We start from the raw sequence: 19572 nt of genomic DNA, 5'->3' as shown, positions 1-19572 counted from the left end.
GGAGGCATAGGGAAGCTGTGGGACACCAGCATCTCACTGGTGCACGGGGGAGCTGGAATTCAACATGTAGGGAGGGCTTATGGCAGAGGAAGTGCCTCGGCCCTGGGGGGGGGAGGAGGGAGGAGGCAGCACTGGGGCCTGTTTAATCCCAGTACAAAGCAATGCTCCCTGCTGGCCCCAGAGATGAGGCAACTTCCTAGCCCCTAGGACTGTTCCTCCCCTGGTGGGGTCTTCCCTAGCTGCTCCCAGCTCAGTCCTCCCTTCCCAGCCGTACATGGGTGGGAGAAAAGGGTTGACTGCTGAGAGCACTCACTCCTTCCTGGCAACCCCCTGCCAGGTGCCTTACAGCTGTGTTGGTGCTGCTGTAACCCCTTGACCCCACCCCCCTCAGAGCCCAGGAGTCCTGATTCCCACCCCCACGCTGAGCGATTACAAACAAGCTCAAACCCCTGCAGAGAACAACCCCCAGCCGCGATGAGGCCACGACCTAGGCAGCAGCCAACTCCAAGCAGTCCCAGGGCACTGACAGCAGCTGCCCTCTGGTGAATTCCAGGGCCATGGGGAGAGAGAACCCACCAGTGGGGCAATGAGGCAGCAGGAGACTCAAGGCCAAGCACAGGGCTCAGCTGTCACGGGTGACAGGGCAGCCCAGGGAGGGTGTCTATTAAAAGGTGGAAGTCCCCTTGCCCTTGAACTTACACCCACACCAGGGAGCCAGATGGTCTCCCAAGGGTGGCCCGGCTCTGAAGCCGTTAGCCTGAGGAGGGGAGGAGACCAGGTCTGGCTTAATTTAAAAATCGCTTTGTTTCTGCTGCCCTCCTTGGCCAGAACACGCTATACAGCTGTACAGAGTCCATAGAAAAGGGGTAGCCTCCCCCAAAATAACACAGTCCTGAGGGGCTGGCTTTGGCCTCTAGCCCAGCTCCTCCCGTGTCTTGCCCACTTTCTTGGGCAGCTTCTTAGCAGAGGCGTCCTCCAGCTCCTTCGCCTTGTAGTAATGAGGGGCCACCTCCAGCAGCCACGTGCTGTCGATCTCTATGACCTGCAGGAGGGAGACAAGGGGTCAGCAAGTGCCCCCTTTGGGGCAGCACCTCCTAGTGGACGAGGGTACAACAAGAGGGAGCTGGGCAGTGGTCCAAAATGCCAGGACTAGCCCTTTAAATAAATCTGGGGCTAAAAGCTCCACCCCTTTTATGCTAATGAAGTCTATCACCACCCCCCAGCAGGAAGTGGAAGGGGTTAACACGGATCAGAGGTTCCACAGCAGGGGCTACCCCTTCGCAGGGAGGACAGAACAGGAAGGGGGCCTTCTGGTGGCTGGAGGGTGCAGTGCAGCACTACTAAGTACAGGGCTGGCTTCCCAGCCGGAGTAAGCTGTACCCAAGCCCTGCTGCCCAGGGTCTCTCCTTGGCACCATTGTACCAGGGCTATAAGCCCCTCCCCTCTAGGCCTAGGCTGCGTGTGAGGAAGCATCCCACAATGCTTTGGGCTACCCCCCCTCAAGGCTCCTGCCCCGGAGACGGGAGTCCCAGCATGTCCCGCTGCCGCCGGGGGGCGTACCTGTCTCATGAACTCTTTGGTGGTGAAGACCAGCTCGTGGTAGATGAGCCAGCGGGGCTGCTCCTCAAAGAGGCAGCTGTTGGGGTGGACGAAGACCGTCTGCTGGTGCTTGACGGTCTTGTAGCCGGTGCGGGTCAGGCGGGCCGTGTGGTAGAAGAAGCCAGCGGTGATGGCCTGGGAGGGAGAGCAGGGCGGGTCAGCGAGGGGCAGGAAGGTGGGGGGTGGGGCAGGGCGGTGGGGGCGGGGGTTACCTTGCGGATGGGAACGTAGTCTCCCTCGCTGGAGGTGAGGTCCACCTCAATGCGCTCCATCAGCCCCTCCAGCTGCTCCCGCACGTCCCGCGCCCGCCTCATGGAGCGGAACTGGATGAAGTTCTCGTAGCACCACTGCATGGAGAAAGCGCTCTCCACCCACTGTGGGTGGGGCAGGGGTCAGAGCCAGCTGTGAGCCTGGGCTCCCCGCAGGCTTTACCTAGCTGGCTAGGGCAACTCGGAGACTGTGTACTGTAACCCAGGGCAGGGGCTGGATTGGAGCCAGTGCCCCCACGGGGGGGGGAATATCACATTCCCCTCCATCCTGGGGCTGGATTGGAGCAAGCACACCCAGTGTCCCCCATTCCCTACCCCCTGTCCCAGCCAGTCCCCTGGACCATGGGGCTGGAGGGGAGTTGGTCCCACCTAGGGGGAAAGGGGCTGTATCCCATCCCTGACCACCCAGTCCCCCCACCTTAGGATGGATCAGAGTGGGCACCGCCCCCCACCCTCGGGTGGGGAGGGGAAGGCCCCGTGTCCCTTCCCTGCCCCCTCACCTGGGTGTAGACGTTGAGCAACACCAGGTGGTCCCCGCCGGGCAGGAAGAAGTTCATGCGGGCGTTGTCAGCGTGCACCACCTTGTCCTTGGGCCGGTAGAAGATGGAGTTGTTGACAGACAGCATGGCCGCAATGGAGAGGATCTGCTCTGAGCACTTGTACCTGCGGAGCCCCGGGGGGAGGCAGCGTTAGAGAGCGGGGAAGCCCGCCCCCGGAGCGCTGACCAGAACGGGGCTTGGGAAACGTGACCCTTCAGGGGCGAAGGCAGCTGGTGAGCCCGGGGCGGGCTGCAGCCCAGCAGCTGAGCCTGGGTGGAGATGAGAGAGGAGCCGGGGATGGGGGCACTAGAGCTTTTGAAGAGGAAAGGGGGACTCACTGCTCCGAGGCTAGGATCATCTTGGACAGCATGGGGTCCACGGGCAGCTCTGCCATCTTCCGGCCCAGCTGGGAGAGAGAGACGTCGTTAGAGACTCGTTCCCCCACCTGTGATCACTCCTTGGGCCCATCTAGCCCGCTATCCCGTCTGCTGGTCACCCTAGCTCTGCCCGTCTCTCCCCAAGACAGCAAAGTCCTCCCCATGCTACGACTCACTGGTCAGCGTTATCCCACAGAAGGATGAGTGTGTGTGAAGATTCCTTCCTGACCCCCAGGCATGAGGCTCAGATCCTGCCCTGGAGCATGGGGGTGACCCAGCAGGGGAGTCCTGGGTCCCAACAAGCAAAGGTACCCCTAGCAGCACAGAGACTCCCTACTTTTGCCACGGGAGGACCTCCCCCTTACCTTGGTGAGCTCCCCAAGGTGGTTGAGCGCGCCCAGGGCATACAGCTGCTCAAGGGCCAGCACCAGGGTCTCATGGGGCGGCGGGTCCATGAAGTCAAAGTGGATGAGGTCGTTGATGCCTGCGAGAGAGAGGGGGCAGGCAAGGTGGCGGGATTTAAATCAGCAAGCAGGAAACCTCGATTGAAATCACCGCTCTGCCTCTTGTTTTGCATTGGTACTTTGTAGTTATTTGCCTAAAGCCAGATTGATCCTCACTGGTTGAGAACTGTTAGAACATGCCAGTTTGCATCTCCAGCTAGCCTTCGCAGTAACCGGGCGCTTCTTTTTGCTAGCCAGGACACAGTAGATGGATACACTTTTATCTAAGCAATTAGAAGCTTCGCTTCCATTGGGATTCTTCATTTTTACATTGTTTATGATGTTAGAAAATGGCGAAGGATGGGTCTCTGGTTGATGAACTGTTTACCCGTGATGTGTGTCAAGCGGCATTTTGGGATGGAAATTGGAATTGAATTTTGGCCTAAAAACCAGCATTGTAAAGTTGTAAAGCTGACTGAAAGGGGCTGGAGCCATAAAAAATAAACGTTTATTTAAACGTGATTTGCACTTAGAACTAACCAATTTGTTAAAGTGAAATAATGGCAATATTCTCTCTGCCCCTGTAGAAGAGGTTACAGCTGGCTTAGCACTTCAGCACCCTCAGGTGCTTAGCCAGTGACTGCCATGAATGCAGTGGTGTGACGTACTTTAACAATTCAACCAGTGTGTGCTGCTTGGCTAGTAACATAATATACATTCATCAAAGCAGCAGATGAGAGGACGCTGAGGCCTTAACCCAGGTTGTCAGCCTTGCACATGTAATGTTAAATAGGTGATTTTTGAAAATCAACCAGTAGTTCATTTAAATAAAACTGAGCTGATTAAAACAAATGTGATTTTTATCCTCCTTGGGGTCAGGCAGTGGAGCTAGGCTGCACCCCACTGGGACCTCCCCCTCCCTCCCCGGGCAAGCTCCACCCCCCCCCACCCCTCCCGGGCAAGCCCCCTCCGCACCCAGACTCTTGAGCAGCAGCACCACGTTGCCCAGGTTGGTCCTCTGGATCTCCGGCACCGTGGTTTCCTCCATCTCGTTCTTGTAGGCCCAGGCAGTGTAGAGGCGGAAGCATTTCCCAGCAGCCACGCGCCCGGCACGCCCGGCCCGCTGGTTGGCGGAGGCCTGGGGAGGGGGAGACGGGTGTGAGATGAAGGCATGTGCGGGCAGATACGGGACCCTCTGACCCCACGTGAAACCCTGTAACCTGGGGCTCAGCCGGGCCCTATCGTCATAACATGGGAAATGGGGAGGAGAGGGGGATGTCTTGTATCTGGAGCGGGTGTTGGGGCTGTGGAGAAGTCCCCGTACCCGGGAGCAGGGTATGACGATCAGGGACTCCAGGCCGGGATAGGCGCTGTACCCCGAGGGCGGTGGGGGGGGGGGGGGGGGCCGGGGCAGGCACGGTTAGCGGGGCAGGGGGGTCCCATACCTGGGAGCAGGGTGTGACAATCAGGGACTCCAGGCCGGGCGGGTGCTGTACCCCAAGGAGAGTGGTTGGGGGGCAGGGGGTTGGGGCAGGCGCTGTACCCTGAGGGCGGTGGTAGGGGGGTGGGGGGGGTCCCATACCCAGGAGCAGGGTGTGACAATCAGGGACTCCAGGCTGGGGTGGGCGCTGTACCCCAAGGGGGGTGGTTGGGGGGCAGGGGGTCGGGGCGGGCGCTGTACCCCGAGGGCGGTGGGTCCCATACCCGGGAGCAGGGTGTGACGATCAGGGACTCCATGCCGGTGCGGGCGTTGTAGCTCTTTTGCTTGCAGAACCCCGGGTCGATGACGTAGATGATCCCATCAATAGTCAGCGAGGTCTCTGCGATGTTAGTCGCCACGACGACCTGCGAGGGGTGGGGAGACACCTCATCAGCTGGTGGAGGGGAAGGAGTCAGCCAGCCCTGGCCCACAGGAGACACCCTGGGGTCCCCTGTGCAGTGGCCTGGGGTGGACAGGCTGGTCCCCTGGGCCTCAGTCAGTCACAGCTGCTGAGCAGGGACTGTGGGGGAGGAGTGTATGCACCTAAGCACTGCCCCCTCCACAGCTCCTCCTCTTCATAGTCCCGCCCCCTCAAAAGCTCCTCCCTTGCTGCCCCAACCACACACACAAACTTCTCTTTCATCCCATCCCTTCCCCAGCCACCTACCCCTGAAGCCACACCTCCGGAGCTGTAAGCCCCCGCCCACTCAGCCATCTACCCCATGTAGCCATGCCCACAAAGCACTAAGCCCCTCCCATAAACCCAGCTATCCTTGAAGTCACGCCCCCAGAGAGCTAAATCCCATCCTCTAAGCAATCTACCCACAAAACCACACCCCCAGACCTCTAAGCTCCTCCCACAAGCCCATCTACCCCAAAAGCCATGCTCCCAGCTCACTAAATCAGCTACTCCTGAAGCCATGCCCCAGAGCTCACAGCCCCTCCCTCCACCTCAAACCCCTCCCCACAGGCCACGCCCATCTATCCCCCCGAAGTCCCGCCCCAGAGGTGTAAGCACCTCCCCTGCATCCCTACACCCCCAAGCCCCACCCCTGGAGCTTGAAGCCCCTCCCCACCCCGCCCCTCACCTTCCGGGCCCCGGGCGGGGTGGGCTCGAAGATCTTGGCCTGCATGTCGGAGGGCAGGTTGGCATAGATGGGCAGCACCAGCAGCTCGGGGATCTTGGAGCCCAGGCGGCGGCAGCGTTCCTGCAGCATCTCGCAGCAGGCCTCGATCTCCTCCTGCAGGGGGCGGAGCCAAAGGTGGGGTGAGGGTCAGACACTGCAGGGGGTGGGGCCAGGCCCTGTAGGGGGCGGGGTCAGGCACTTACCTGGCCGGTGAGGAAGACCAGGATGTCGCCGGGCGCCTGGGTGACGTGGATCTGCAGCACCGACACCACGCAGGCCTCCAGGTAATCGGCCTCGGGGGCCTAGAGAGGGGTCAGACTGGGGTCAGAGCTCAGCTCCTGCCACTCCCTGCCCCACGGCGTGACTGGAGCCTTCCTCGCCCCCCTCCCTCAACGTTAGACGCTGATCCCCAGGCCCCACCCTGTCCCCCCTCCAACCGGCCCCTGGAGCCCTCCTCTTGGACTTGCTCGGCCCCCTGGCTGCCTGTCTCATGTATGCCCCACACCCTGCTCTCCCAGATCTCTCCATGTCGCCCCCTGCTGGCCACGTCATGTTTCGACCCACCTCCTCCTGGTCATGCTGCCCCATCCTAGCCACACCTTCTCCTCCCCACCCCCCGGAACCCCCTTAACAGTCCCTCCATGCCTTCCCTTGGGTCATGCTTCCCCTCCTCCCACCGAAAAAATACTCTCCCCACACCACCCCTCCTCCTGGGTCCCCCCCACACTGCCCCCTCCTGGCCACGCCTCCCCGCTAGGTCATGCTTCCCCTCCCCACCATACCTCCCCCTCCTGGCCATAATCTTCTCTATTCTTCCCCAGAACCCCTCCACCCACAACGATCCTGCCAAAACGCCCCACCCCCCACCTTCCCGCGGCCAGCGATTACGCCATGCTGCCCCCCATTCTGCCCCCCCCAGACCTTGGTGTAGAAGATGTCCACAGGGAAGCGGCGCCCGGGGATGCGGAAGATGGGTGCATCGTCGAAGAAGGTGGAGAAGCGCTCGGTGTCCAGGGTGGCGCTGGCGATCAGCACCTTGAGCGCCGGGCGGAACCGGGCGATGTCCTTGATCAGGCCGAACAGGATGTCGGTGTGGAGGGTGCGCTCATGGGCCTCGTCTATGATGATCACGCTGCGCGAGGGGGAGAGGGTGTGTGTGTGTGAGTGCATCAGGAACGGCCCTGCTCCCTGCAGCACAGCGCCCCCTAAAGCCACAATCGGGTATTGGTGCCAGTACTAACTGCCAGGGGAGAGCGTCCCAGCCCCGCCCCCTGCAGCACGACACCCCCTAGAGCCACATTGGGGTATTGGTGCCAGTACTGACTGCAGGGGGAGAGTGTCCCAGCCCTGTCCCGTGCCACCCCCCAGCGAGGCTCACCTGTAGCTGGAGAGGTCGGGCTCGGTCAGGAACTCCCGCAGCAGCATGCCGTCCGTCATGTACTTGAGCAGTGTGCGCTCCGACGTGCAGTCCTCAAAGCGGATGCTGTAGCCCACCTGCCAGGCGGGAGGGATTAGCCCGAGCTACCGCTAAACCACCGGCCAATACAAAAGCAGCGTGGCTGGCACCCGTCGGCCAATGAGAGCGCTCCACGGTCCCGCTCGGGGCACTGTTTTACAGTGAGCTGCTTCTGCCTGCAGTCAACTCCAGTGGAGGCCCGGCTTTGACCACATGGGGGAGCCGAAGAGAAACAAGGAGACCTCCCACATCTCTGGTGGGTGGGGGTGGAGGGGATACCTGTTGGCCGGGTGTGGGAGGGGGTCACAGGAATGGACCCAGTTAATTGTAGTCACAAGGAAAGCGACAAGGGCCTTTTCCCTCCATGGGGCATTAGCTCCCAGCTGGTCTGAGGGCAGGGGGACTAGTTGGCTCAGAGGAGTGAGGAATGGGACATGGGACCTTTCCCATCTAGGGGGCACTGGCTCTGATCCAGCCCCAGGGCAAGGGGACTGGCTAGCCAAGGGGGTGGGAGAAAGGACATGGGGCCTGTCCTTTCTAAGGGGGCTGCTTCTGGCTCAGGCAAGCGGGGAAGGGGATAACCAACCCACCAGTCACATACCTCGTTACCAAGCTTAACTCCCATTTCCTGAGAGACTCTGGCCGCGACGCTCATGGCCGCCACTCGTCTGGGTTGGGTGCAGCCAATCTTCATCCCCTTCTCCGTGTAGCCCTAACAAAGGAAACGAGACGGTCCAGGGACCGGATGGAAATTCCCCGGGAGCAGCTGCCAGAGCAGAAATGCAGCTTTTTCTGGGGTGGGGCAGCCTGATAACAGCCTCACCGTCACGCTGCACAGGGATCGCTTGCCCAGTGCGGAGATGCAGCCACCTCTGGGGAGGGGTGCAGCTGGGGTCAGCACTGAATGTGAGGGGAGAACACCCCCTGCTGGACCTCCCACCCCACTCCCTGTGGCACAATGCCACCTAGTGCCACCCCACTGCATTGCAGCCAGCACTGATCGTGGGGAAACAGCACCCCCTACTGAGCCTCCCAGCCTGCTCCCTGCAGCACAGCGCCCCCTAACATTGGGGTCAGCACTAACTAGGAGAGAAGAGTCCCCCCTCCCCTCCCAGCCCCTGTCCTGCCACGCCGTTACCTCCTCGTACAGGTACTGGGGGATCTGCGTGGTCTTTCCGGAGCCCGTCTCCCCCTCGATGATGAGGATCTGGTGCTCGGCGATGGCCGCCAGCAGGTCTTGGCGGTAGGGGTAGACGGGCAGGCTGCGCCGCACCTCCTGCATGGACAGCTTCCTCCGCGCCGCCTCTGACAGCTCCGACTTCTCCTCCTGAGCAGGGGGATGGGACACCATCGGCTCAGCCACCCGTCCCTCCACCTGGGCCGGGGGGACAGCCGCTGGATCTCCAGACGGGAGTCAATCTCATAGAGTTCTCAGTCCTCCCGGTGCCAGAGAGGACCAGGAGACGCAGGTTGGGGTGAGAGAGGGGGCTGGGAAGGCCATCATTTCACCCAATGGAGACTGTTCCCTTTTTGCTCACCCCATACAGCGTCCCCTACCCGTGGGCCTCTTCAGCGCTGCCCCAGCAGGGATCCCCCTCTAGGGGGCAGAGGGGAGCTCAGCACCACGGCCTGTTCAGCTCTCAGCCTCCCTTGCTCGGAAAATGGGTGGAGGGAAGGGGTTTGGGAATGGGACGGCTGCCCTGCTGGGGGCTGGGCTGAGACCTGGTGACTTGTTACATCCTATGCCCCACCCCCAAGCCAGCCAATCCCCCCAGCTGGGCTGGATCAGAGCTGATGCCCCCTAGAGGGAAAGGGCCCCAGGTCCCATTCCGCAGGCCCCCAGCGTGGGGCCGAATTGGAGCCAGCGACCCCTACAGGGGAAAGGCCTCATATCCCATTCCCCACCCCCCGAGCCAGCCAAGCCCCTGCCCTAGGGCCAGATCAGAGCTGGCGCCCCCTACAGGGGAAGGACCCAGCCCCCATTTCTCACCTTGCCCTGGGCCGTGCCCTGCATATGCACAGCGCTGACGAAGTGGATCATCTCGTCCTCCTCCAGCACAAACTCGTAGTCCTTGCCAGGGTGGCGCTGGCCGGCGTCGCGGGCCCCGAAGCGCAGGGCAGCCGCCCCAATGTGATCCTCCTCCCAGCGCCGCTGCTCGTCCCGCGGCGTGGCGCGCTCGTCCGCCACCGGCTCCTCGTAGCGGTCGGGGATCTTCTGCCGGGGGAGGGGTGGGGGTTGAGTCACGGCACAGGGGACGCCGCGGGGGCAGGGCCAGGGAGAGCCCAGCTCTGGGAAAAGTCTGACATCAACCCCGGCTGCGCGTGGGCTGCAGGTCAGCCTTCAGGGGTCACCCCCAGACTGGAGCAGGGGAGACGGCAGGGCAGGAGGGGTCACAGCCCAAGCTGCAGGGGGTCCAGATTTGAGTCCCCACCACAATCCTGCCCCTTTCGCCAGCCCAAAACTGGCCCTTCCCCGGGAGATCCCCCCACAGTTCAGTACAACCAGCCCCAAGGGGGATGTTCCCCACCCCGGTATGACGCTGGCCCAGCCAGCCATGCTCCTAATGCCAACCCTCCTTCCTCCCAACAAGGGGACCACCCCAGGGAACGCTCATAGGGCATGGACCCGTCACCCTGCCGGGTCCTAACCCCCTTCCTTCACCCCCAGCGGGCGTTCTCAAGTGGGTCACGCTCCCGTCTCCTGCCGCAGGGACTCCCACGCCCCCGCTGTCCCCCTCCTTCCATCTCCCCAGCCCCTGGGCAAGGAGACCTGCCCCAACTTTCTACGGGGCTACCCCCTGCAGATCACATGCTTCACTGGCCCCTAGGCAGGGTACTACCAGGAAGACCCCCACCTCCGGCCTTACCAATTCCCCAGCCCCACAGCAGGTACCTTGCCACAGCTCCCCCAGAGTGCTCCCCTGCCATGCTCTCCCTCAGAGAGCGCCCCCCCCCCCGTGTTGGGTACCTTCCCACAGCTCCCCCTCACTCCCCGCAGTGGGTACCTTGCCACGGCTTTCCTCGGGCATGTAGTAGCGGCTGCTCTTCTCCAGCTTCTCCTGCTCGCCCGCCCGCTTGTAGTCCTTGGCCAGGTCGCGCACCCGGCGCTTGTACTCCAGCTCCCGCTGCTCGGCCGTCGTCAGCTCCAGCTCCGAGAACAAGTGCTCCTCGTCCACAATCTCCGCCTCCAGGTCCTCCAGCTTGTCCCGCTCCCGCTTGGCCAGGTACTCCCGGCGCGACTTCTTCCGCAGCTCTGGGATCTGGCGGGATGGAGAGGGGCTGAGGGCACTGGCTGGGAAGCCAGGACCCCTGGGTTCTTGCCCCAGCTCTATGAGGGGAGTGGGGTCTAATAGGTTAGAGCAGAGGGAGCTGGAGTCAAGACTCCTGGGTTCTATTCCCCAGCTCTGAGAGGGGAGCAGGGGGGCTGGGAGTCTGGACTCCTGGGTTCTATCCCCAGTAGGGAGTTAGGGCCTGGATACTGGGCTAGATGGACCCCACTGATCTGATCTAGGGTGGAAAGCAGAGAGGGATACTGAGCTAGATGGGTCTGTACAGCTACGATCAGCCAGGAGGCGAGACAGAAATACGGTAGGAGAAATACAAAGCTCTCACCATGGTTTTCTTGTCCTCTTCTGCCATCTTCAGTCGCTTCTGCGCCTCTTCGTAGGCCTGCGTCCAACAACAGGAGGGGGGAGAGACACTGATCAGGTTGTGTAGACAGTCCTTCCCCTCCCCTAAAGCAGACCCCAGCTGGCCCCCCAATGAAGTAGGCCGGGCTGCAGACAGACTCCCTAGCGGGAAGGGTCCAGGAATTTCCAGGAGGGGCTCCCCAACTTGCTCATAAACTTGGAATTTTCTCCTCCTCCCCACAAATCCCTGCCCTCTGGCTCTGCTCCCTCCAGCGCTTGTGGGGTTCACAAATCACCCCTTCAGGGAAGAAATCCAGCAGTAAGAGCATAACACGGGAGAGGCAGGTGGCATCGGGGACTCAGGAAGGGATCCTAGCAATGTGTGTGTGTGGGGGGGTGGAATCCTGGGATAGGATCCTGGCAGCGGGTGGGGTGGGTCAGAGGTGGGATCCCAAGACTGTGGCAGTGGAGGGGGACGTTCAGAGCAGAGAGGAATCCCGGGGAGGCATCTTGGCAGAGGGAGGTAGGGGGCTAGAGAGGGATCCCAGTTGTAGGACATACGGGAAGGGCTCAGGAAGGGACCCAGCTGCAGGGCTGGGGTGGGGGACGGATGCTGGCCGCAGGGTCAGGCTCTGACCTTCTTGTCCGAACGCTCCAGGATGTTCCTGGTCTTCTCCTTGTCCTTGCGCTTGACCCGTTCGGCGAAGGCATCGCGCTCCTCCAGGTCCTGCAGACGCTCTCGCTCGCTGCGGTCCCATTCGTCCTCTGAGTCCTTCCCCTCCGAGGACGGCTCCCTGCACCCGGGGAAGGGTGAGAGACCACAGTCAGGGCATTAGCCAGCTCCAGGGACCCCCAGTGCGGGGACTGTCCCCCCGCTCCACCCCCTGGGATCCCGTGGAGGCTACACTCACGGCTCCCGCTCCGCTTCGTTCTCTTCCTCCGACGCCTCCTCCTGCTTCCGGCGCAGGTGTTTGCGCCGCTTTTTGTGCTTCCTCTGCTCGGGCCGGCGCTTGGAGCCCGGGGCAGCCCCCGCATCCCCCTCCTCCTCCTCGCTGTCCTCCAGCAGCTGGTACGAGCGGTTCTTCTGCTGCATGGCCAGGGCCTCCCGCTCGGCCACCCGGGCTGGACGCTCCTGGGGGGCCGAACGTGGGATCTGGGAGTCGGGGGAAAGATAGGGATTAGAAACACCGCACAGCCAGCGCGCCCTCCCTGACCCCCAGCCTCCTCCATAAAGCTCCTCCCGTTAGTGCACAGGTCCCTCCCCTGCAGCTAGCTCCTCCCCCTTCACAAAGGCTCCTCCCACTTTCACCCCTTCCCTGATAATCCTTCCCCTCCTCACATGGTCCTCACCCCGGTAACCCCTCCCCACATGGTCCTCACCCCGGTAACCCCTCCCCACATGGTCCTCACCCTCCCTCCACTTCCACACCGAGGCCTCACTCCTACAGCTAACCCCACCCCATCTTTCCACAAGCCCCGCCCACTAAGCTCACAGGACACTCCCCCTTGGCTTCTCCCTCATGCCCTCTGCTCCTGCTCTCTTTGTTCACAGGCCCTTCCCCTTCAGCCCCACTAACCCCACTCCCTCCCCTAGGAACTCCACATGTGTCCCTCCTCTCCCCAGTCCCTTTAGCCCCTTGCCTGAGGCCCCCTTCAACTCCAGTTAGCCCCTCCAGCGTGACCCTCCCCTCAACCCCACTGGCCCCTCCCCCTCCAATGTGACACTCTCCCCTCAGTCCCACCCCACTCAGCCCCTCCCCCTCCATTGTGGCCCCTCCCCCTCCAACCTACTAGCCCCTCCCCTCCATTGTGACCCCTCCCCTCAGCTCCACTAGCCCCTCCTACTTCGGTTGGACCCCTCCAATGTGGTCCCGCCCCTCCGTCCCCACTAGCCCCGCCTACCTGTTCCCAGAGGCGCTGGGCGAAGGCGCGCACGGCCGGCTCGCTCACGCGCAGAGTCTCCGTCTCCTCCAGGCGATTCAGCAGCTCGTCGGGGCTGCGGCTGCGCCGGGCCAGGCCGAGCAGGAACCCGACCACGTGCCGCTCGCTCAGCCCCAGCAGCGCGTGCAGCTCCCCCGACACCCACCGCTCCAGCGCCGCCATCCTCCGCCCGCCCGGGCCACCGTACCTCCCGCTGGCCGCTTCCGGGCAACGTGACCCCACCGGACCAACCACTTCCGGGGCGAAGGGGGGGCTGTACAGTGCGCCAGCGCTGAGCCGGAATGAGGCAACTGCGCTCCGCCCTTTACCGTAATGAGCGGTATATGGACGGCAGATCTCTAAACCCAAGTCCCGCCGCTACCGTAATGAACAGAATAGCAACCGCAAGCAAAGAGCTCTGGTCGTAATTACAGGAACATGAGCCTCTTCTTTTGCGGCCGATTCCTTACAGTAATGACGGAAATATGAGTTGCTTCTTCTCAGGCGGACTCCTGAGATTCCTGTAATTACAGGAATACCAATTGCTCATTCTCCAGCTGGTTTCGCTACCGTAATTACAGGGATATAAGCCACCAGGCTCCCTACCGTAATCACACGGTGTGAGATGCACCCCGCCACCTGTCTGTTTACTGTAATTACAGGAGCTTGTGCCCCACCCCCATTTTCACCTTGTACTGTCATTATGGATATATGCACCCCACCCCAGGGTTGGGCATTTTACTGTAATTATCATACCAACTGCAGCCACGAGCACAGCCCAGTTTGGGTCCTCATAGTAATTTGGTGGGGAGGCACCGCATGGAGAATCCAGGTCTTTACCGTAAGTGCAGGTATATGAGTCACAAACCCAAGTTAGGAATGTACTATAATTAGCGATCTATGATCCACAGGTGCAATTTTGGTCTGCACTGTAATTACTGTAATATAAACTGCAGCACCAATTCGGGTCTGTACCATAATTAACAATGTATGGGCTCTAGCATGGATCTGTACCATAATTAACAAAGGATAGGTTACATCCAGAATGGGGTTTGCACCAGGGTACATGCCACAGCACCAAGGGCCAGTACTGTAGTGGTCAATGTATGGTCCCTGCTTTGAGTCAATCCTCTACCATAATTACTAATTTATGAGCCTCAGCTCCTATTGGGACCTGTACCATAATAATTCGGGTGCAGGCTGCACCCTCAACTTGGCTCTTCACTATAATCACCAGCTTATGAGCCACAACTCCAGTCTATGGTCTGTACCATATAACCTGTATAAGAGCAGCAGCCCTGGTTCTGTTCTGAATCTTAATTGTTATATGAGCTGCAGCTGTACTCAAGCCCTCACCGTAATTATAACTATAGACGTGTCGCCTCTCATTAAGGTCTTTACCCCAACCGATTACCCTTGCAGTAGCCAACATTATTACAATTATGAGCTGCTGCCCTAATTTGGTTCCTTACTGTAACTAGATGTGTATCCACCACATTCAGCTCGTTAACCATAATTAACTGAGTATGAGTCAGCTTCCTGCTTCCCTCCTTTGAGCTGGTTCCTCAGTTGACATTGTACTGTATTTACTAGCGTATGAGTCAACTTCCTGACTAGGCTTTTTACCATATATACAGACAAATCAGCTCCCTATCTGATTCTTTCTTATTTCTGGCCATGAGTCAACCCTATTTGTAGGCCTGTTAGTCACATTCTTCACTAGGCACTTTACCATGTTTCCAGGCATACGATGTGTCTCCCTAACTGGCTCCGTACCATATTTAACAGTGTGTGAGTTGCCTTCCAAAGTAGGATCTTCAGTTTTTACAGACCTGGCTCTTATCTATATTTCCAGGCATATGAGTTGACTTCCCACATATTATTTCATTGTCTCCAGCTTAACTCCGGCAATCAGCAAAGACTCATTCTCATCATAGGCCCGTCTCAGTGCTGTTCTTTGATGGGTCGCTACAGAGGCGGCTGAGGGGTTGACCGGCCTTGTAGGATTTGATCTTTGCAACGCTAGCAGGGATTTCAACGATGGGGCTGCAGCAATCCAGTGCACAGCTCTGACTGCTGGGAGACATGGAATGGGAGGCAGAGCAGCACCCACACCACTAGGGGGCGTGGGGGGTACATTGTCTTCCACAGTGCAGTGACTGCTGGGGGTGAGCAGGCGAGACAAGAGCGGGGGCTCCTGCATCGTCAATGCCTCACCAGTAGAGGGAGCGAGATGGGGAATGGGAGTTAGGGTGCCCACAGAGCAGAGCTGTGACCACCAGGGGGCGCAGAGGATCTGACCGTGCCAACCCTCATCCCCAAGGGGTGCATGGGAAGTCCTGGCAGCGCCCACACCTCACTCCCAGGGGGCACATGGGAGCCAGGTCCTGGCAGCACCCACCCTCACCTCCAGGGAGCACATGGGAGCCAGGTCCTGGCAGCACCCACTCCTCACCCCCAGGGGGCCCATGGGAGCCAGGTCCTGGCAGCACCCACACCTCACTCCCAGGGGGCACGTGGGAGCCAAGTCCTGGCAGCACCTACCCATCCCAGACCGCGTGGGCCATAGATGACAGGAGGGCGGCTTCACGTGCAACATCTTTCTGTTTTATTATTATAATATATATAAAAAAACACTATTGGAACTGGCCGGATGCGGCCCCCTCCCCCTGCCAGTGCTCAGATGCAGTATCAGTGCCTCCTGCACAGAGCAGGATGGGAGTTAAATGGGGGGAGGGGGGGGCTGATGCCTCGTTTAGCCCCACTCCCCTGTGACCACACATCTGCCCCTGCTCCCTGGGTGGGGGGAGGAGCCTGCCACACTTGTTCATTCGCTCGCACCCTCGTTCCCGGGCGAGGATGCGGCTGCTCCCCCCAGTGCAAAGGAAAACGAATTAATAATAACAAGAACGAACTAAACTCACAGAGGAGGGGCTCATTCATCCATCCATCCCCCCCACACTCATCCCATTCCTCATTCCCTCCATCCTCATTCTTGTCCCCACACATCCAATTCCACTGTCCCTCCATTCTCACTCCTGCCCATCAGAGGCTCTGAATGACACGACCTCCCTCCCACCCATGAAAGGTGGTGAAATTGCTCCACCTACACAGGAAGTGGGACGGCTAAAACAGGAAGTCACACCGTAGGCCCACCCTCCGCTTCAGTCACCTCCTCCCCCCCACCTCCAGTCACAGCTGGTCCCTCCCCAATTCCTGGTTGGCTCCACCTCCCACCCCCAAACCACATACTGCCCCACTCCTCCCCAAACACAACTAGTCCTGCCTGAAGTACATAAACACGGCCCCATCTGTAACTAGCTCCAGAACACTTGCAAATGGCCCACCCACCCCTGCAAAGTAGCAATTTGCCCCACTCTCCAAATACTGACTGGCTCCACCTCAATCTCAACTGGCTCCACCCCAGTCACAGATTGCCCCGCCCTCCGATAGTGATCCAGTCCTCTGCAATTATGACTGGACCCTATCAAGTAACAAAGTGACCCCTCCCCTCCCCAATAAACCCCACCCCCACCCCTCCTAAACTACAATCCCCTTAACTCTGACCACCCCGGCAGCATTATTAGGAAGTAAAAATTGGGAAACAAAAGTTCTCCCTTCTGGATGATGTCCCCTAGAAAAAGGATTCAAGAGTTACAAAAAATGCATGTGTGTATGGTGGGGGGTTGGTTTTCTTTGCCACCCCCCACCCATACCCATCTTCAGGAGGGGATGTGATCTTTAACCTTTGGCTGAAGGTAGGCCAGGTGACCTCTCGGTGGCAATAAAGTCCATGGGGTTTAGAGCGCCCCTCGCTGGCTGCAGTGAGAATGGGCTTTCCCAGCACAGTCCACATGGTTCAGAGAGCCGCCTCCCCCCCCCCGCTGGCTGCAGTGAGAATGGGCTCTCCCAGCACAGTCCACGTGATGCAGAGCGCCCCCAGTGGAAATGGGCTCTCCCAGCACAGTCTGGGTGGTGCAGAGTGCCCCCTGCTGGCTGCAGTGGGTTTGTTCCTGAAGGCTCTCTCGATGCTGTTTTTCTGTTGGTCTCATCCCCCCTGCTGGACCTTAGGGGAGCAGTCAAACGGGAGGGTGGCTGCTCTGGCCTAGCCACAGCCAGGGGGACTGGAGCCAACCTCCCTCCAGTCCTTGTTCTTGCTGGGATTTTACTGGAAGACGAAAGAGAAGGGGCCAGTCGGGACCCAGTCGTGGCAGGGCACCTTCTGTACCCGCCCGGTCCCCCCACCATGAGGGGGGGTTCTGCGGGGTTACCGCCTGCAGGATTCATCTGCCAGAAGAGAGAGAAGGGGAAATGAGTAGGGAACGGGAGAGGGGGCAACCTAGCAGGGACAGACAGGGGAACAGAACCCAGCAGTCCCTGCTCTAACCCACTAGACCCCTCCCTCCCAGAGCTGGGAGTTGTAAGCATAGCAGCCGTGCCTGATGGATGTTGGAGGAGAGGGAGGGGCATGTGCCTGGCCTTCCTGGGGGAGGGGGGGACAGTGGGGGCTGGGGTAGGGAGCAGTTGGCAAGAGCCGTCTGAATTGGAAAGGGCAGGATGCATCTGTGCCAGGGCTTGCTGGAGGCCAGTGGGCCGACACCCTTGAGCTTCCCCCATCTGGCCACTAGATGGAGCCCCAATGCCCATGGCTAGCAAAGCAAGAGGTTTTCCCAGGGGTGGGGAACCGGCAGCAGCTGTTTCATAAGCATTTTCCCAGCATGTTTCATCACCCAAGCCGCTCCCTGCCGCACAGCGCCCCCTAGTGCCGTGCTGGGGCATTGGGGCCAGCACTGACTGCCAGGGGAGAGCGCCCCCAACTGAGCCGCTAACCCCGCTCCCTGCCACACAGCGCCCCCTAGTGCTCGCTGAGACTCACCCACGATGAGGGATTTGGTCCTGAGCACACCCGGCAGGCCGCGATGGAGAAGCAGCAGCTCCTCCTCTTCCTCGTCGTCCTCCCCGTGGGGGTTGGCACAGGCCGGCGCGTCCGACTCCTCGGGGGGCCCAAACTCCTCCAGCAGGGACCCCTCGGATGGGTACTGGAAGGTGCGCTCCAGCTGGCTCTCGCTGAACGAGATCTTCAACTGCAGGGGAAGGGGGAGAAGGATCAGACTAATGGGCCCATCTAGCCCGGTATCCTGCCTCTGCCCCTACCACACTGGATTAGCTTTATGTCCCCCACCCCCTGTTTAAGTGTGACTCTACAGTAACTTATCAGTGCCCACGGTCTTAGACCCTGCACCAGTGGGTGAGTCCATAGCACAAAGAGACCCTACAATAACAAACCAGTGGATGGCTCCCCAGTGCACCTGAGAGACCCTAAAATAATGACTAGTGTGCTGGGTCCCAGCGCCCACTCAAAGACTCTTCAGTAACCCCTGTGCCTATCCCCAGGGCTGAAAGACCCTACAATAACAAACCGTGGCACACAGCCCTACAGCTGGGACTCTACAATGTCAAACCACTGTCTGCACCCCCAGTGCTGACCTGAGACCTTACAATAACAAAACAGTGTGTGCATCTTCCATACCAAAAGACCGTATAATAACAAACGACACACAGCCTGAACTCTGACAAGAGACCCTATAACAACACTGCATGCCGATTCCCACTGCTGACTCGACGCCTTTCAATAAAAAATCTGTGTTCATATCCCCAGTGCTAAAAGACCCTACAATAATAAACCACCACACACAGTCTTAGCAACTACAAGAGACCCTAAAATAACAAACCAGCGTGCACATGTCCCCACTGCCAAGTGACCCCACAATAACAAACCACAGCACACAGTCCAGGTAATGCCAAGAGACCCTACAATAACAAACCACAGCATGCAGTCCAAGTAACGTCAAGAGACTCTACAATAACAAAGCACAGCACGCAGCCCAGGCAAGTAATGTCAAGAAGCCCTACAATAACAAACCACAGCACGCAGTCCAAATAATGCCAAGAGACCCTATAATAACAGACCTCCCAGGCAACGGCTCTCTGGGGACCCTCTGAGGACAGTGTGGTCATGGCAGTCCCACTTTGGCTAAGCCTCTGGTGGAGGGCAGCCAGGAAGCTGCCCCGCCCGCACCCCAGCTGGGCACAGAGCCCTGGCAGGAGATAAACCCTGCAGGAAATGAGATTAGACGTCCCTCCTGCAGAGAAAGACGATTCCCCAAGGGCAAGAGCATCTACCTTGACCTGCAGCTAGGCTGGGCCACAAATAGTGCAGAGGATGGAGCAGGGAGGGGCCAGGCAGAGATGGGAGGGGTAGCCCTGCATACAGCACTGGGATGCAGCCACCTCTGGGGTGGGGCAGCGGGGGAACAGCCGCACAGCGGCGCCACACAGCGGCATACAGTGGGAGGCTAAGAGTAATCCTGTGTCCAATTGTGTGTAACCACGGGGCAGGGGCAGGGGGATTTCAGGAAGGCAGAATGGACGTGGGCTGGGGGGGGGATCTGGCCAGGACACCGGGGTTCACGCCCCAACTCGGAAGGAAAGTGCCAGGGGAGATTTAATGACTGGGCCTGGTCAGGACTTCAATTTTCTATGCAATCCAAAAGTGGCTGCCCTCGGGTATTGGGGTGAGAGCACCAGCAACAGTGCCACCTACCAAGCCCCCATCCTGCTCCTTGCAGGACAGCGCCCCTAGTGCTGCACTGGGGTATTGGGGTCAGCACCGACTGCAACAGGAGAGCGCCACCTACTGAGCCCCCATCCTGCTCCCTGCAGGACAGCGCCC

At 59.8% G+C, this 19572-nt stretch overlaps 3 protein-coding genes across 3 annotated transcripts in view; all 3 read right to left on the bottom strand.

Annotated features, from left to right (window-relative positions):
• The window catches only part of LOC112125057 (E3 ubiquitin-protein ligase TRIM39-like), a 261459-nt gene that overhangs the window by 102038 nt on the left and 139849 nt on the right, over nt 1–19572 (bottom strand). The window lies entirely within an intron of this gene.
• Nucleotides 893–13033, bottom strand: DHX16 (DEAH-box helicase 16). The gene is made up of 20 exons (XM_024214485.3): nt 12822–13033; nt 11831–12072; nt 11557–11713; nt 10903–10959; nt 10296–10550; nt 9281–9505; nt 8429–8617; nt 7892–8002; nt 7213–7328; nt 6756–6966; nt 6038–6136; nt 5796–5948; nt 4932–5072; nt 4203–4365; nt 3150–3268; nt 2746–2813; nt 2369–2531; nt 1812–1973; nt 1561–1734; nt 893–1042 (listed from the first exon to the last, which is right to left on the bottom strand). The coding sequence occupies exons 1-20, from the start codon at nt 13020–13022 to the stop codon at nt 914–916; spliced, it is 3135 nt and encodes a 1044-aa protein (XP_024070253.2). The 5' UTR covers nt 13023–13033; the 3' UTR covers nt 893–913.
• The window catches only part of PPP1R18 (protein phosphatase 1 regulatory subunit 18), a 19020-nt gene continuing 15833 nt past the window's right edge, over nt 16386–19572 (bottom strand). The window contains exons 2-3 of the mRNA XM_026660382.1: nt 17716–17923; nt 16386–17126 (exon numbers count right to left, since the gene is read on the bottom strand). Coding sequence (XP_026516167.1) covers nt 17107–17126; nt 17716–17923 — 228 coding nt within the window. The 3' untranslated portion in view covers nt 16386–17106. The remainder of the gene's footprint in view (nt 17127–17715; nt 17924–19572) is intronic.

Source organism: Terrapene carolina, unplaced genomic scaffold (genome assembly GCF_002925995.2).
Source record: "Terrapene carolina triunguis isolate 2854851 unplaced genomic scaffold, T_m_triunguis-2.0 Scaffold752, whole genome shotgun sequence".
Classification (NCBI taxonomy): Eukaryota; Metazoa; Chordata; order Testudines; family Emydidae; genus Terrapene; species Terrapene triunguis.
Note: the sequence above shows the minus strand (reverse complement) of the source record. Positions and strands in the feature narration are given on the sequence as shown.

What these genes read in the sequence shown, in the direction of transcription:
- DHX16 (XM_024214485.3), bottom strand. Translation starts at nt 13,022, where the DNA reads ATGGCGGCGCTGGAGCGGTGGGTGTCGGGGGAGCTGCACGCGCTGCTG. An exon ending in CCCAGTACCTGTACGAGGAG is followed by an intron (nt 8,003 to 8,428) that starts GTAACGGCGTGG and finishes TTCCTTTGTTAG; the next exon opens with GGCTACACGGAGAAGGGGAT. An exon ending in TGGTCTTCCTCACCGGCCAG is followed by an intron (nt 5,949 to 6,037) that starts GTAAGTGCCTGA and finishes CGCCCCCTGCAG; the next exon opens with GAGGAGATCGAGGCCTGCTG.